Source organism: Parasteatoda tepidariorum, chromosome 8 (genome assembly GCF_982258835.1).
Source record: "Parasteatoda tepidariorum strain Cologne lab strain chromosome 8, Ptep-v5.0, whole genome shotgun sequence".
NCBI lineage: Eukaryota > Metazoa > Arthropoda > Arachnida > Araneae > Theridiidae > Parasteatoda > Parasteatoda tepidariorum.
The window spans coordinates 108,646,268-108,661,992 of NC_141762.1; the positions used below are offsets into that span (position 1 = coordinate 108,646,268).

General features: G+C 29.6%; 1 protein-coding gene across 1 annotated transcript in view; it reads left to right on the plus strand.

The window, feature by feature from the left end:
* The window catches only part of Nedd4 (E3 ubiquitin-protein ligase Nedd4), a 105,073-nt gene that overhangs the window by 33,362 nt on the left and 55,986 nt on the right, over positions 1-15,725 (plus strand). Inside the window, exons 8-12 of the mRNA XM_043053387.3 lie at positions 1,851-2,044; positions 6,901-7,051; positions 8,764-8,811; positions 12,350-12,484; positions 15,108-15,206. Of these exons, the coding sequence (XP_042909321.1) occupies positions 1,851-2,044; positions 6,901-7,051; positions 8,764-8,811; positions 12,350-12,484; positions 15,108-15,206 (627 nt within the window). The remainder of the gene's footprint in view (positions 1-1,850; positions 2,045-6,900; positions 7,052-8,763; positions 8,812-12,349; positions 12,485-15,107; positions 15,207-15,725) is intronic.

The window sequence follows — 15,725 nt, forward strand, 5'->3', positions numbered from 1 at the left end:
CCATGTTGATTTTTGCTACGAATTGTGCAAAAAGACACGGTTCACATTGTTCTATTCAACTTTTTCACAATTAATTGAACCCCAATCTATTTTGGCGTATTGTCAGTTCCTTAGCGTATGAAAGCGCCATTTGTTTTACATGATTCAAAATGTCATGATTTTTGACAATTGTCAAGAACAATATCAAAAGTTTTTTTTTTGGGGGGGGGGTCATGACGGTTAAAACCATCAACTGTCAAAAACTTTCCAACCCTGCCTGATTATATTTTTTTAAAGTGCTTAAAAATATTTTTTGAGTATTTGAAAAGTGCTTATTTTTGGTTGAATAATTTGGCTACGCACCCTGTGGAACTAACCCGCATTTGCGTTACATGGGGAGGAAAACTGCAAAATCCTCCCACTGTTAACCTAACAGCAAGAGGACTCTCACACGTGATCCGCCTACCATCTAGGATGTTTTACGTCAGCACTGTGGTCGGTCCAAGCTGGATGTGGAATTGGTATCGACGAGCCGTCACGGGGATTCGAACCCGGTTCACTTCATCAAAAGGCAAACGCTCTGTCTCTCGAGCCATCACGGCTCGCAGAGTTTGCTTGGAAGAAACATATTTTATACAGAACACTGGAAAAAACAGAAGAAACTGGACAAAGTGGAGTAAACCAAAATGGCAAATGAGTTTTGTGGTCTGAGTTCAGCAATAAACTCAAATTTAAGCAAATTAAATTGAATATAGCTTATATTTAAACAAATTAAATTTAATATATTTTATGTTTAAAGAAGGTTAATTTAATATTGTAATAGAAAATTAAAAAATTTTGACATTTAATTAAAAATTAGAGATAAAAAAAGGTTAGTTTTTATTTATGTAGCTTTTTGAGAATTCTTAAATCTATATCTTATTATTTAAGAGTCGGTTTGAGTATTTATACTTAGCAGTATTGGATTATAAAAACTAGTTTTCTATTGAAGGTGTGTGTTCGCAACTCTGAAGACCGTTGATTCACGTACTTCTGCAAGTCAATAATTTGTATTCCTACAAAGTTTTCTCTGAGTTTCACTGTTCTAAGATTTAAATTGCATTACTTGCACAAAATCTGAGCTCTAATTCGTGTGATAATGACTTTACCATACTTAGATTTGTTAGAGAGTTCGGATAAACTTCAATAAAACAAGACTGAAAAAAAGAAGCTCAGCTAATAAGTTTGGCTGAAATTAATGAACTACTACGGCTAACACAAAAAAGTATAAAATTAATAATTTAAAATGCAATTCTGAAATGGCAAAAATTTAAAAGATTGTTCTCTAGAAAAAATGGTATTTTCTCTCTCTTTTTTTAAAAAAAAAAAAAAAATAAATAAAATTATAGTTCCTTATAACTATTGTTAAAAATTTATAAATTCAGATTTGTAACAGAAAAATTATTCAATCCATGTGATATATTTACCCCCTTTTCTATTTCGCTGCAATTAAATTGAACAAATTTTTAATATGCTACTACCACAATGAAGAGGATGCCATACCGCAGAATAGAATTTTCATTGCACAAAGTTTTTAAAGGAAAGCTTAAGTGCAAGGTATCAGATATCTGTGAAGTTATTTAAATTAAGTTACACGAACATCTAAACTGAAATTTGATTCTTTTTCTAAATGAAATTAGGTACTTCTTTAAAGAAACTGTTATTTTACACGAACACTTTCCAGTTTTACAAAATGCGAAAGCTAGCAGAAAAAAAAATTTCAACCTAAGAACAAAAAAATAACTTGTTGCTTTCGAATTATACATTTATTTTAAGTGTATTAAATTTTTTTTTCATTAATAAAATGTATAAATTGAGTGAATGAATTGCAGGCTGGCTGGGAAATGGTGAACGCCGAAGAAGGTGGTATCAATGAGGAGACGCCGTCGACTCCAACTAATGTGCCTGCTCATCCGTCCAATCACTCTCCCCTTCCCCCGGGTTGGGAGGAGAGACAAGATGCCAATGGCCGAACATACTATGTCAATCATGCTGCAAGAACAACACAATGGGAGAGACCGACAGGGTAAGTATGCCACCTTCTAAGGTGGCGTGCACCCATTCCAAGCACAATATTAGCGTACCGCCCAAGTCTAAAGTTTTTTTACAACTATCTTCTATTTTTTTTATGACTATCTTCTGTTTACCCGGATATTCTCAAATTTCTCAATATTTATTAAAGAATTTAAAAAGGATTGCCACAGTCAACTAAAATGCCTTTTATTTGCAACTATTTTCGACCTGAGGCGACTATGGCAGCCTTTTTTTGCCTCAAGAGGCTAAAAATACAACTACGTATTTTCAGGAAAATGAGACTTTACTGTGCTCCTAGCAATTTTTTTTTTTTTTTGTGCATAAATTGGGTTGACAACCTGTGGCCTGCAATAGCTCCTGAACACAAAATAAAAAATGTTGAATTACAAATTTGAGCCATCACTTATTAATGCTCTCAATTTGAACAGATTCCATTGTATATCTATTTTGTTTTTCTGTCCTCTTTTCAACGGTCATTGCAACGAAATTCTGTATGATTTTAGAAAACCCAATTTTTAATACAATATTACGATGCGTGAATTTCAAATCTGAATAATCACTTTTCACTATATATTTGTGTATATAGTGAAAATATGTATATATATAGTAATCACTTTTCACTATATATTTGCCAAATCGATTCTTTGTTAAACTAAAAAAATTTTAGAAAAAGTATAGTTTTTTTTTTTTTCAGAGGTCGCATTCCCCCTAAAATTCCTAAAAGTATGTGCAAACCCTAAAATTCCTAAAAATCTGATAAAATTTTGTTGGTGTTCCTAAAAAATTAGAGTTATAATATAAATATAAATAAAAAAGCAATAATCTAAAATATAAGAATTTTACTACATTAATTAAAACTGTTTTAATTTTGCCACATGGGAATTCTGATCCTGAGAGAGGTTTTTCAATAAATAAAGCAATGCTTAATGTGAGTCACCATGAGAATACTATTATGTCTCTTAGACTAATCAAAGATACCATTCGAAATTATGGAGGAGTGTTGAAGATCACCACAACACTATTGAGGGCAGTAAAAGAATCTCACAAATCATATCAAGAATATGTTAGAAAAATGATCATAATTAATTTGTTTTTCTCTAACTTCTAATATAAATTGCTGATTTGAAATCTAATATTATCACACAATAGTTTTTCTTAATAAAGTAAGGTAAAGGGTAATAAAAAAGTTTTGATTAAGAAGGTAAAAATTAAATAAAAATCCAAGTTGGTGTTAATTAATTTTTTCTCTTGATTTATTCTCACTTTTGCCTGTTCCTGAATTATGCACTTAATTTCTGATAGGTAATATGTAAAGTTGAAATTTCATTTTTACACTTTAGAGATTTCATTCTTGACTTAACAAATTTCAGAGCTTTATTTTATGGCTTGAAATTATTTATGATATGTGTGGATGAATTGTAATAATTTTCCGTTATGTAATAAACTACCGTGTGATCTGTTTCTATCCTAGCAAAATCATATATTACCCCTAAAATTTACCTAAAATTTTTTGAAGAAAGTTCCTAAAATTACCCTAAAATTTTAAAAAACTTTGCTGCTACCCCTGTTTTTTTAATAAAATTTTTTTTTTAATGTTTTCTAGTAATTAAAAGTATTTCATTTTCTGCAAGTGTAAAAATTTTTTTGATATAAAAATTTTGTGCTAGAACACTAATGTTTATATAAAAAATATATTTGCCACCAACATGAATCATTGTACAGTGAAACCTGTGTATAACGATACTGTCTATAACGATAAACCTGTCTATAGCGATATTTCCTTGAGGTCCCGGTGAAATTCCTATTTACTCAATGTATTTTTAACCTGTTTATAGGGATAACCACTTTTCAGTTAAACATGTCTACCACGATAGTTTTTCCTCTTTTGATAGTTGATAGTTCTATTCCGATTTGGAAAATGACTCCCCATCGAGCCTAAATGTGAGATAACAAAATGTTTTTTTTTTTTTTTTTCATCTCCTTTGTATGTAATATTCTTTTGTTGTTTCTGAGAAAAAAAGCCACTTTTAGGGGAAATTAGAGCAGTAGAAATGGGTGAAGGGGTATTGTAGGAGGGAGAGAGCTTCGTCAGAAAAACGGGTTACTCAATGTATTTTTAACCTGTTTATAGGGATAACCACTTTTCAGTTAAACATGTCTACAACGATAATTTTTCCTCTTTTGATAGTTGATAGTTCTATTCCGATTTGGAAAATGACTCCCCATCGAGCCTAAATGTGAGATAACAAATTTTTTTTTTTTTTTTTTCATCTCCTTTGTATGTAATATTCTTTCGTTGTTTCTGAGGAAAAAAAGCCACTTTTAGGGGAAATTAGAGCAGTAGAAATGGGTGAAGGGGTATTGTAGGAGGGAGAGAGCTTCGTCAGAAAAACGGGTGACACCCGAATTTCACCCGAGAATGCCATATTGCTAATTAACACTTTGCAAGATTTTGTTGCAACATTACCAAATGTAACTGATGTTCATTTGAATTCATTAGATGGACTGAAATCTATGTGCATGGAAATGGCAATTGCTTCCAAAAATAAGCATACAAAACTAACCGATTATTTTTCTAAATAATTTCTGTTTTGATTCATAAAATTGTAAGTAAATTTTTCTTGTGTGCTGTTTCATAATTCTAAGTAAAATTTTCATTTGGAGCCTATAAAAGAAATTTCATTTATCATTAGTTTTAAACGTATACTTTTAAATTTCAAACCTGTCTATAACAATAACCTGCCTATAACAATATTTTATTTAGGTCCCTGCAGTATCGTTATAGACAGGTTTTACTGTATATGACAATGAAATCATTTAATAAAATTTTAGTCGTATTTTTGTTCCAATTTAGGCAACTATTTTCAACTATTTTCAGCTACTAAAAGCAACTATATTGTTTATTTTTTTCTGTGGCAACCCTGAAAAAATAATAAAAATATGCTTATAAAATATCTGCTGATGGCAAAAATAATTATCTTATTCCTCAACAGATGGTACCATAGCCAGTACTGATGTTGAATATTAATAATTCAAGTAATTAAAAATAATAGTTAAAAAAAATCTTCTTAAGATTAAGATTTATATACATATATTTTACTTTGCTAAATGTAAGTGCTTATATTATTTCCAATCTTGAATTTCTCATTCTGACTTACTTATTTTATTTATCCGTTATTTTATTAATCCAATGTTGGCAGGTATGTATTAGTCCTTTGGATTGTAATCTCAGTTGTTATTCTGAAGGAAAAAGGTTTCGAAATAGATTCCCTTTGTTACTTTATACAAAGCTGGATTTTCAGCTGTAGCTATTTTAAAGTCCCTCAAATGTTATTATTATCACATTTTTAACTTTAAATTTTAATAAACTCTGGAAAAATATTGCAACTTATATTATTGTTTGCAGCAGGCTTCGCTCTCCTCTAACTTAGAGGCTGTTCAACATGGTGCGTAGCATTTTTGAAAAGTGCTTAAAGGTGCTTATTTTCGATTTTCGTTTTTTAAAAGCCCTTAAGGGTGCTTTTTACATTAGGGTGATTTTAAAAAGTGCTTAATTTGTCCCTTTTTGAAAAGGATATCCCCCCCCAGCTCGATTTTCGAAACACAATATGCAAAAGCGCTGTTTTTCACATGGTTCGATTCAACATTTTCACAATTCATTCAAACAGAGTCCAATTTGCCTGACCATCGGTCCGTAGCGTATGAAAGCGCCAATCATTTTACATGTTTAATGTAATAATTGCCAGTCCGCGTGTGCGTCTACTGAACTGGGTTCGGTGAGATTATTGCACTCTCTTGTTGTGCAACTTGTTGCATTTTGCAAGGTATTCTCAATTTCAGTTTTCATTTTCCACCCTCTGATAACGAACCGAAAAATCTCTGGATAATTTTATAACGGCTAATATAATCACGAAAAAAGTTTTTTGTCAGAAACTAGTTATTTTCTCATGATCTTGTATATTCTTTGAAAATTAGTATTTTGTATTTTGTTAATGTGCTTAGAAATATTTTTTGAGTGCTTAAAAAGAACTTAAAAGGTGCTTATTTTTTGTTGAAAGATTTGGCTACTGTTTAAGTTTTAACAAACTCTAGAAAAATATTACTACTTACCATATTAATGTTTGCTGCAGGCGTTGCTCTCCTTTAACTTAGGGGCTGTTCAAATATTGCGTAAGCTTTTATTAAAGAGTTAGAGGTTGTGGCCTGTGTAGAATTAAGTAGTGTATACCCTTTAAAATTATGCTAATTTAAATTGTGTAAATGTTTATACTTCTGTATTTTTGAGCATTTGATTACTGATATAGTTATATGAATATGATGTTATATGTATTCTAATAATAATACTAACTGATTAGTTATATGAATTCTAATATAATACTTGTGGCGTAACTACCACTACAAAAGTTTAACATCATTCACTAGTATATAAAGCATGCTAACTTGATTCTATCACGAGGTACCTCGTGATAGAATCAAGTCACCTTGATTCTATCAATCACCTTGAATCAATCACCAAGAATCAATCACCTTGATTCTATCACGTCCGGGTCACCAGTGTGGGGGGCGGAGTTATCGACCATGCCAACCGTCATCTATCAAAAGGTACCTCGTGATAGAATCAAGTTAGCATGCTTTATATACTAGTGAATGATGTTAAACTTTTGTAGTGGTAGTTACGCCACATACTAACTGATTAGTTATATGAATTCTAATATAATACTAACTGATTAGTTATATAAATTCTAATAAAATACTAACTGATTAGTTATATGAATTCTAATATAATACTAACTGATTAGTTATATGAATTCTACTGTAATACTAACTGATGTAAACAAACTTATTCAGTTCTACCCATGTTGTGGAAGAGGCTCAACAGAGGAGTATAGAATCAGCACAAGAATTTCGTCGGCGTGTTCACATTAGTGTAGACCACAGTGATGATTCAGCACCTTCAGAAGTAGATCATCCGAGGGATAACACAGAAATTATAAGAAATGTAAGTTTCACATCCTAATCTTTCAATCTGACTAGAAATACTAAGTTTCCACATGGTGCTTAGTGTTTTTAAAAAGTGCTTAAAAGTGCATATTTTCGTTTTTTAAAAGCCCTTAAAGGTGCTTTTTTCATGGGATATTTTTAAAAAGTGTTTAATTTTCCCTTTATCAAAATTAGATTTTTCCTTTACTATGTTGATTTTTGCTTCAAATTATGCCAAAAGACACAGTTTACATTGTTCTATTCAACGTTTTCACAATTCATTCAACCCCAATCTATTTTGGCATATTGTCTGTCCGTGGCGTATAAAAACGCCATTCGTTATACATGATTCAAAATTTCTGAACAATGCCGATTCAAAAAAATGGCAAAAGGATTTTTTTACATGACGGTTAAAGCAAGATAAAACTGTCAATTGTCAGAAAACTTTCTAACTTTGCCTAGTTATGGTATTTTTTTAAAGTGCTTGAAAATATTTTTTGAGTGCTTGAAAAGTGCTTATTTTTTGTTGAATAATTTGGCTACACACCGTGTATAGGTTCTGAAACTCAGTGGTGCGACAGCCCATAGAGAGCCAAGACCTTCTGTGTTCATCTGAGTTTTCTTGACTTTGAGCTCTTGGGGGGGGGGGGGGTGCAGGAGCAGATGTTCCTGTCGGGTGGTCAGCCGATCGTCAAATCCCTAGTGTTATGCCCTGAAGCATTTTGACTTTTCTTAATTCTATCCAATTTACTGTTCACTATTTTTAGTATTAATGCAAATTCAATTTTTTAAAAATATAAATCATAAGTATTTTTTTGGAAGTGGGATCGATTTTTTAATTTTTAAGATTGTCTTTTTTGAAAGTTTAACACTAAATTATTTTATTTAATTAAATCGAATATCACAGAGCTGAAATTGCATAGACATATTTATTTAATTAATAAATAAACTCAGCGAACTAAAAAAAAAATTATAATTTAATTATATAAAATATTTATTTTCTTAAAATACAAGTTTTTGTATGTTTTGTAATATTATTAGTCATTGTAATATTTCAGTTATTTTTACAATTTACCAATAGTTAGTCATGTGTGAAACACTAGGGAAAATCGTGCAATGCGCTGCATGACACAGATCGCAATGAAACAGTATTAAACTTAAAATCTATTGTAGACCTTCATTTACAATGCATCAGAACATTTTAACAATAAAACTATTTTTATGACAATTTATTAAGTGCAAATTGCAAAATTCATATTCATTCTTTGTTTTAATGAATTATGAAACAAAGAAGTTAAACAAAATGTTCCCCAAGAATTACGATTTTTCCAAATCACTTGAAAAAGCCTATTGATTTCTAATTTGATTTCCGGCTCTATATAAGGAGAAATATTTAATTTTAATTTACACAAGGAAAGTTTTCCATAAACGTTGGTAGTTTTGGTGATATTATTTGTACATGACGTGATTTATTTATGTTTAACAGACTTTTTTTCTATTACCGATGGCATATATTTTTCTCCACCTCTATTCAAGATGATAGATTAAAAAAATATTTTAAATAAAATGCTTTATACAATTTTCTTGTACCAACCTACACTTTCTGAGAAAAAAACAACATACTGATCTGGAAATTTTGAAACCTGATTAAAGTGACCACCCTGATTAAGATTATATTATGTTTCAACAATATATGCATTATAGTTTTATTAATATAAATGAATATTTCAGATGCTGGAAGCCCAAAGAGTGGATCCCAGTAGTAGGCGTCATTCTATGGTAAACTCTTTTATTTATTTTTCTCACTCTTCTCTATTAATATTCCATATCTGCCAACTGTCCAGGATTTTTGCGGATTTGTTCCTAATTTTTAAATCAAAAATTAAATCAAAAAATCCGAAGTTTCGTAAAATTGCAGTATTTTTGCTTTTAAACCAATCCCTTGTTCTGATCGTCACAACCATGCTTCCTGTGATTATTGTGCAGAAGTAATTTTTAGTAGCTTTTTATTGGGAAATACTATTCCAATAGCTGTTGCTGATCATTTCACTAAATTGAATCTTAAGCAACTACAGTACAGAAGCTGTTATCTGGAAAACCAAAAAACCGGAACGAAATTCGATAAATTTTCTCGCCATTTAAAAAAAAAAATATATTTTTTTTCCTCATAAGATTTTATGATTTTTCTTTCTTTTTTTAAAGATGTTTACCTTACCATCATTTTGGAAATAATCATTAGTGTATTACTTCATCGTTTTTTCTTATTTTTAAGATTATTTCCAATTTTTTTTTTTTTAATTTGGGTTTAATAAAAAAAAAAGGCTTTTTGTAGCGATTCAGAAAACCGGAAAAATCAGTTATCCGGAATAGCGATAGTTCCGGATAATCGGTTCCCTACTGTATTATTATTTTTTTTAAAAAATTTTTGTAGTATTTAAACATTTAAATCAGAAATATTTGTTTATGATGTAGTTTAATATTTACCTGTGTTTTATAATTTGGTTGTAATTCATTTACGTCACACTAGAGCTGTACAATGGGCTATTGGCAACGGTCTGGGAAACATCCCTGAGGATGATCCGAAGACATGCCATCACAATATTGATCTCTGCATCGGTGTTATGATTTGGAGAAGAATAATTATACATTTTATAGTTGTTTTTTTTAACTACTATACCGGTATTCCTAATTATAAAATGTTTATCTTATAAATTTCCCACAAACGATAGTGTTTATAATTTTTTTCACTAATTTTCATAAGGTATTTAAACATATGTCTACTAATGTTATTATTTAATGATTAAATTTTTGTCTTACTCTCGTAATTGGTGCATATAATTTTGTCGCATATAGTGTTCCTAATTTTTTATTCCTATGGTTGGCAGCTATGATATTCAGTGGTGTAAATAACTCCCAATTTTTCGTTCTCATTTCACAGGGAGAATGGGGAAACACAGGGAATTGTAAAGTCATCTGAAATAACAGGGAAAAGGCAAGGATTTTTGATTTTTTTCTTCTTTACAAACTGGGAAAATACAAGGAATTCTGTTTCTTATTTTCGTCTTTTAAGTATTGGTGACCACTCAATGTGTAATCTATGGGATATTTAAGGATGATATTCAAACTATTTTATTTACTATAACGTTATTGAATCTCTTCCTTTTTTCAGCAATTAAAACTAGTATAATTAGCCCAATATAGCTCACAGAAGAGCACAGTAATTGTGTTTCCTCTTAATATGTTCCGTAGGATGTGTGCAGAGAAAACACAGGGAATTTTTTTTCCCTTCCAGATTTGAGTTGCAACCCTGTTTACTCTTTCTCAAGTTATTAGCAAACAAAGTACAGTACCTAAAATAAAAAATAGAATACATTCATAATTTTTGAGCTAATAATGGAATTTTTTACTAAGATTCAATCTTAATGATTTGAAGGAGTAATGTTTATGCTAAAATATTTGTGCAGTTAATATATTTCACACAAAAATTGAAGGAAGACTATTTTCTTATCTATCATGCTTTATTTTGTTCTAATATTAATAATAATTAATATTAAAATATTATTAATATTAGAACATTATTAATAATAATTACTAATAATAATTAGTGAGAGTAATTAAACTTGAATTACTCTCACTAGAGTCAAAGTTTAAAGCAATAACTGCTGCAATGCCTGTAAGCATAATTTAAAGAGTAGTTTTTATATATATTTAAGGTAGACACCTCTGGGAAAACTTAAAAAAATGTTTCAGACTATTTTCTTATCTTTCATGCTTTATTTTGTTCTAATATTAATAATAATTAATATTAGAATATTATTAATATTAGAACATTATTAATAATAATTACTAATAATAATTAGTGAGAGTAATTAAACTTGAATTACTCTCACTAAAGTCAAAGTTTAAAGCAATAACTGCTGCAATGCCTGTAAGCATCATTTAAAGTGCAGTTTTTATATATATTTAAGGTAGACACCACTGGGAAAACTTAAAAAACTGTTTCATGAGATTTTTGGAGATTTTGAATAAGTTTTTGATAAGTGCAGATAAGTTTCACATAATTATTTTTGTTTCTAAATACATTTTGGTAAATAAGAATTAATAATAATAATTTCTTTGTCCAAACTTCCTTTCTAACAGTAGCCATCTTAATAGTGTACTTTGCAATGAGTGTTTTTTTTTATTCAAATGTCTGTCTAAGAATCGAGACGGACATGTACCGTGAATATACTGTGTTTTTCTCATACTAATTTCCTTATCTCAAATCTTGTACTGTTGTAGAAACAATTTAAATTTGAAAAAAATGACTTTACAAAATTTTTTAAATAGCACAAATAAAAATACTTTTAATGAGCAAAATAGTTAAGAGACTGTGATGCCACAATAGGCATTACATATTTCCTTGCCTTTATAATTTTGTTCATTTCTTAAACTTATTTTTAATCATTCTTGATGAAATTTTAATTAAATTAAATCAATTATTTAATTTTTATTATATTTTATTCTTTTATATCTATTGTTATTATCTATTATTATCTATTATTATATTATATCTCCCATATTGTTCAAAATGTATTTAATTTAGAAAGACTCATTATGGATAAAATATAATTTGTCTCTCAAGCTCTAAAAGTTCTAAATACAAGTTTTAGTAAGATTATGATCCAGTTTTCATCTTCAACTGTCATTTTCATCATCCTGTTTTTATCCCAACCTTCAATTGGTCAATTATACCATGCAACTTCAACCACGCCTAATTCCATTATTATAGAGACATTCTGCTTTTTTGATGCTATAAATAATCATGATGCTTATTTTTAGCATTGAAACAAACTACTGAATGTCCCTTAACTATTTTTGTATGTGCTCATTATGCTTGTTTTTAAACAATTTCATAAATTTCTGTGGTAAAAGTTGAAGGATTATCTTGAAAAATTTACGCCCCAATTTAAACTTTTCTTTATATCATCTCACAGGTGTTTTTATTAAATAATTTTTTATATAAAGAATTATTTAATGAAATCATAAGATTCCACCCTTACAAACATATGTGTATAGTCTTATGATACTTATTTTGGTCACTTTCTAACTGAATAAAGCACTCTAATTTTATTTAGAATTCTGCCCAATATGATAATACAAATTCAAGTTTCAATTGTTTCTTGATCATTGCATGTAGGATTCATTGCCATTTCATCACTTGAGAGGATTTATCATGAATCAAAATTTTTACTAGCCAGTAAAACACACATATTGGAATCGTGTGCTGGATAGTTTTTAAAAGTACTCTATTATAAATTTTCCCTCTTTTTTTTAGCCCGTTGCAAGCCTAAGTCGACAGAGTAGTTCAAACCAGGCAAGTTCTGAGGGACTCCCTGCAGGCTGGTCCATGCAAGTTGCTCCAAACGGACGTGTATTCTACATTGATCACAACTCTAAAACAACAACTTGGGTAACAAATCAACACTTTTTGTTTTATTTAACACAAGATCATTTGTTTATTAAAAAAGCGAGAAAAAAAAATATTGTCTCTTAAAAGGTCGTAAATTTTGTGATTTGCTTGTATTTGCCGACAATGTTTAAGTGAGGCCCTAAAATTTTATTTATTTTCAAGCTTTTCTTGAAAAGCGAAATAAATAATCTAACAAAACAAATCACAAATGGAATTCAACAACGAAAGTGAATTACAGGAATGATTCGAATTCGGAGTAAAAGGTGGAAGTCAGAGAAAAATTTTCTAGTTTAGTTTTGAACATTTAAGATTCCTAAAGAATATTCTAATAAAATTTTACAAGACAGATTTAAATATATAAACTTTGGTTTTTACTAAACTGCATCTTTTATTTGAATTCAATCCTAAATTTTGGTTAATACAGTAAAAGTCAAAATTAAGACAAAAACTGAGGGGGGGATGTTGTGACTTCCTTGCATAAGGATGGTAGTGCGTTTGTGATTTGCTTATTTTTGCAAACTAGAGGCATGAAAAGTCCAAAATTTGCCAAAAATACTATTTTCCAATGGCAGTAATCAGTGTGTTGGAAATAGCTCAAAGGCTTTAAGATAAGAAATTTGTCCATTAGTCCAATAGAAACTTGTCTTGAGGGTGCGTTAGAAATAAATTTGTGTGGTTATTTCTCCTTGATTTATTCTAAAATGCATGCAAATAAAAAAAAAAAATTTTTACATTTTTACTATACTTTTAAATTTTTATAAAGGATGTCTTAGGATATTTAGAATCTTGTATTTAAATGATAATTTAAACATGTTTGAGCATTTTTAATTTTGCTGATTCGATGATTTAATGATTTCAATGAACAGTTTGTAATAATGAGTATCCTACTGCTTTTGTAAGCTATGCCTTAAGTATATTCTACATGGTGCGTAGCATTTTTAAAAAGTGCTTAAAGGTGCTTATTTTCGTTTTTCTTGAAAGCCCTTAAAGGTGATTTTTCAGTTGTGTTTTTGAAAAGTGCTTAATTTTCCCTTTTCGAAAATGAGACTTTTTTCCTTTGCCATGTCGATTTTCGCCACATATTATGCAAAAGCGTGGCTTTGAAATTGTTCTATTCAGCGTTTTTGCAACCCATTTCGGATTATCGTCGATTTGTAGCATACGAAAGCTCTAATCATTTTACATGTTTGATGAAATATTTGCGAGTTGGCATGTGCGTATACTGAGCTGGGTTCGGTGAGATTATTTCACTCTCATGTGCATTTTAAAAGACATTCTCAATTTCAAAATTAATTTTCCACCCTCTGAAATCAAACCGAAAATTCTTTAGAACTTTCTAAGGTAGCTAATAATGAACAAGAAAAGAGTTTTTGTCCGAAACTAGTTATTTTATCATGATCTTGTTAATAAGTCTTTGAAAATTATTTTGTATTTTATTGATGTATATAGTGCTTAAAAATATTTTTTAGTGCTTTAAAAGTATTTAAAAGGTGCTTATTTTTGTTGAAAGATTTGGCCGTACACCCTGTTCTAATATGATTAAAATAATAAGGAAAGTTTTCATTTTTCAATACAAAACTACCTGTACGTTAGTCCCCCCCCCCCCCCGAATTTTCGGAACTTCTTTTGGAGTGCAAATTTATATTATTTCATGTAGAATATTTTAGCTTTTGAAAACTAAAATAGTGTAAGTGATTTATATTATTTTAAATTGGGACCTACTCTTAATAAAAATTTAGAAGTGCTGGGTCCATAGAGGATTTGTAGCTTTTAGTCCAGCGAAATCACTTTCACTTTCTGTTGGTGGTTAAAATTTTCTGTTTGAAAACTTTGTCTGGGTTGCCACAGGCAACTAAAATTTAACTATTTGCAACTATTTTCAGCCTGAGACACCCTTGGTAACTTTTTGTTTGCCTGAGAAGGCTAAAAAGGCAGCTATTTTCAGGAAAAGGAGACTTTTCTGTACTCCTACTTTTTTAGCATAAATTGGATTGCGCAACCTGTAGTTCGTTTGAGCTTCTGAACACACTGAATTATTTATACTTAAAAAATTTTGAATTGCAGGTTTGAGGCATCACTTTTTAATGCGCTCAATTTGCACATATTTTATTATAAGTCTGTCTTGTTTCCCGATCTCCTGTTCAAATGTTATTGCTTCGAAATTCTGCATGATTTTCAATATTGTGATACGATATTACGATGCGTGAATTTCGAATTTGAATAGTCACTTTTTACAATCTATATATGTATATATTCATATTTGCTAAATCTGTTATTGATAAAAGTGAAAAATTTTTAGAAAAAGTATGTTTTTTTTAATGAAAAAGTATTTAATTTTCTGCAAATATACTAAATTTTTTGATGTAAAAATTTAGTGCTAGAAAACTAACTTTTATATAAAAGTTATCATATTTGCAACCAACTTGACTAAGTTGATCTATTAACTACTATATGACAATTAAGTCATTTAATAAAATTTTAGTCATATTGTTGAAAATTTTGAGTTCTTGTTTAGGCAATTATTTTCATTCTTTAGGCTACAAAAGCTATCTTGTTAATTTTTTTTTCTGTGGAAACTCTGCTTTCTGTATAAAGGTGTACAATAGTATTATTTCTTTTGCAGGTTGATCCTAGAACAGGTAAACCTAGTGTTTTACCAAACCAGAGCAATGTGCCAAATCGGCCTCGTTTTAGCAGTGTTGATGATCTGGGACCATTGCCTGTAAGTTTTCACTCTTTTATATTTCATAGTATTTTACAAAACTGTCTTGATTTAAATTTTACATATTTATATATTCAGGGGTGGCAAAATGTATGATTTTATTTTTAAATCAAATCAGTTTTTTTTTTCTATATAAATTAATTTTTTAAAAAAATTAAGTCAAATTTTATTTTCTTACATTTACCAACCAAAAATCTGATAAAATGTATTAGTATTGCCTACTGTTATCGAAATATTATGAGCTAAATGCTTAGTATTTCTAATTTAAATGATTGAAATGTGAACAAATGTTTGAAATCGGTCAGTATTGTCGGTAGATTGACATTTCGTCAATTGACAAAACACTGTGAGTGTAAGAGCGGTGGACTTCGTTTTAATAGTACACATTACTGAGCGTCAGTTTACTCAAAAGTTAAAATAAATTAACTTTACAGGATGCTTCTAAAATGCAATTTAAAGAAATGGAAAAAAAATCCATTTATTTTTCGAAAAGAAGAAAAAAAAAGACAGTAGTCTTGT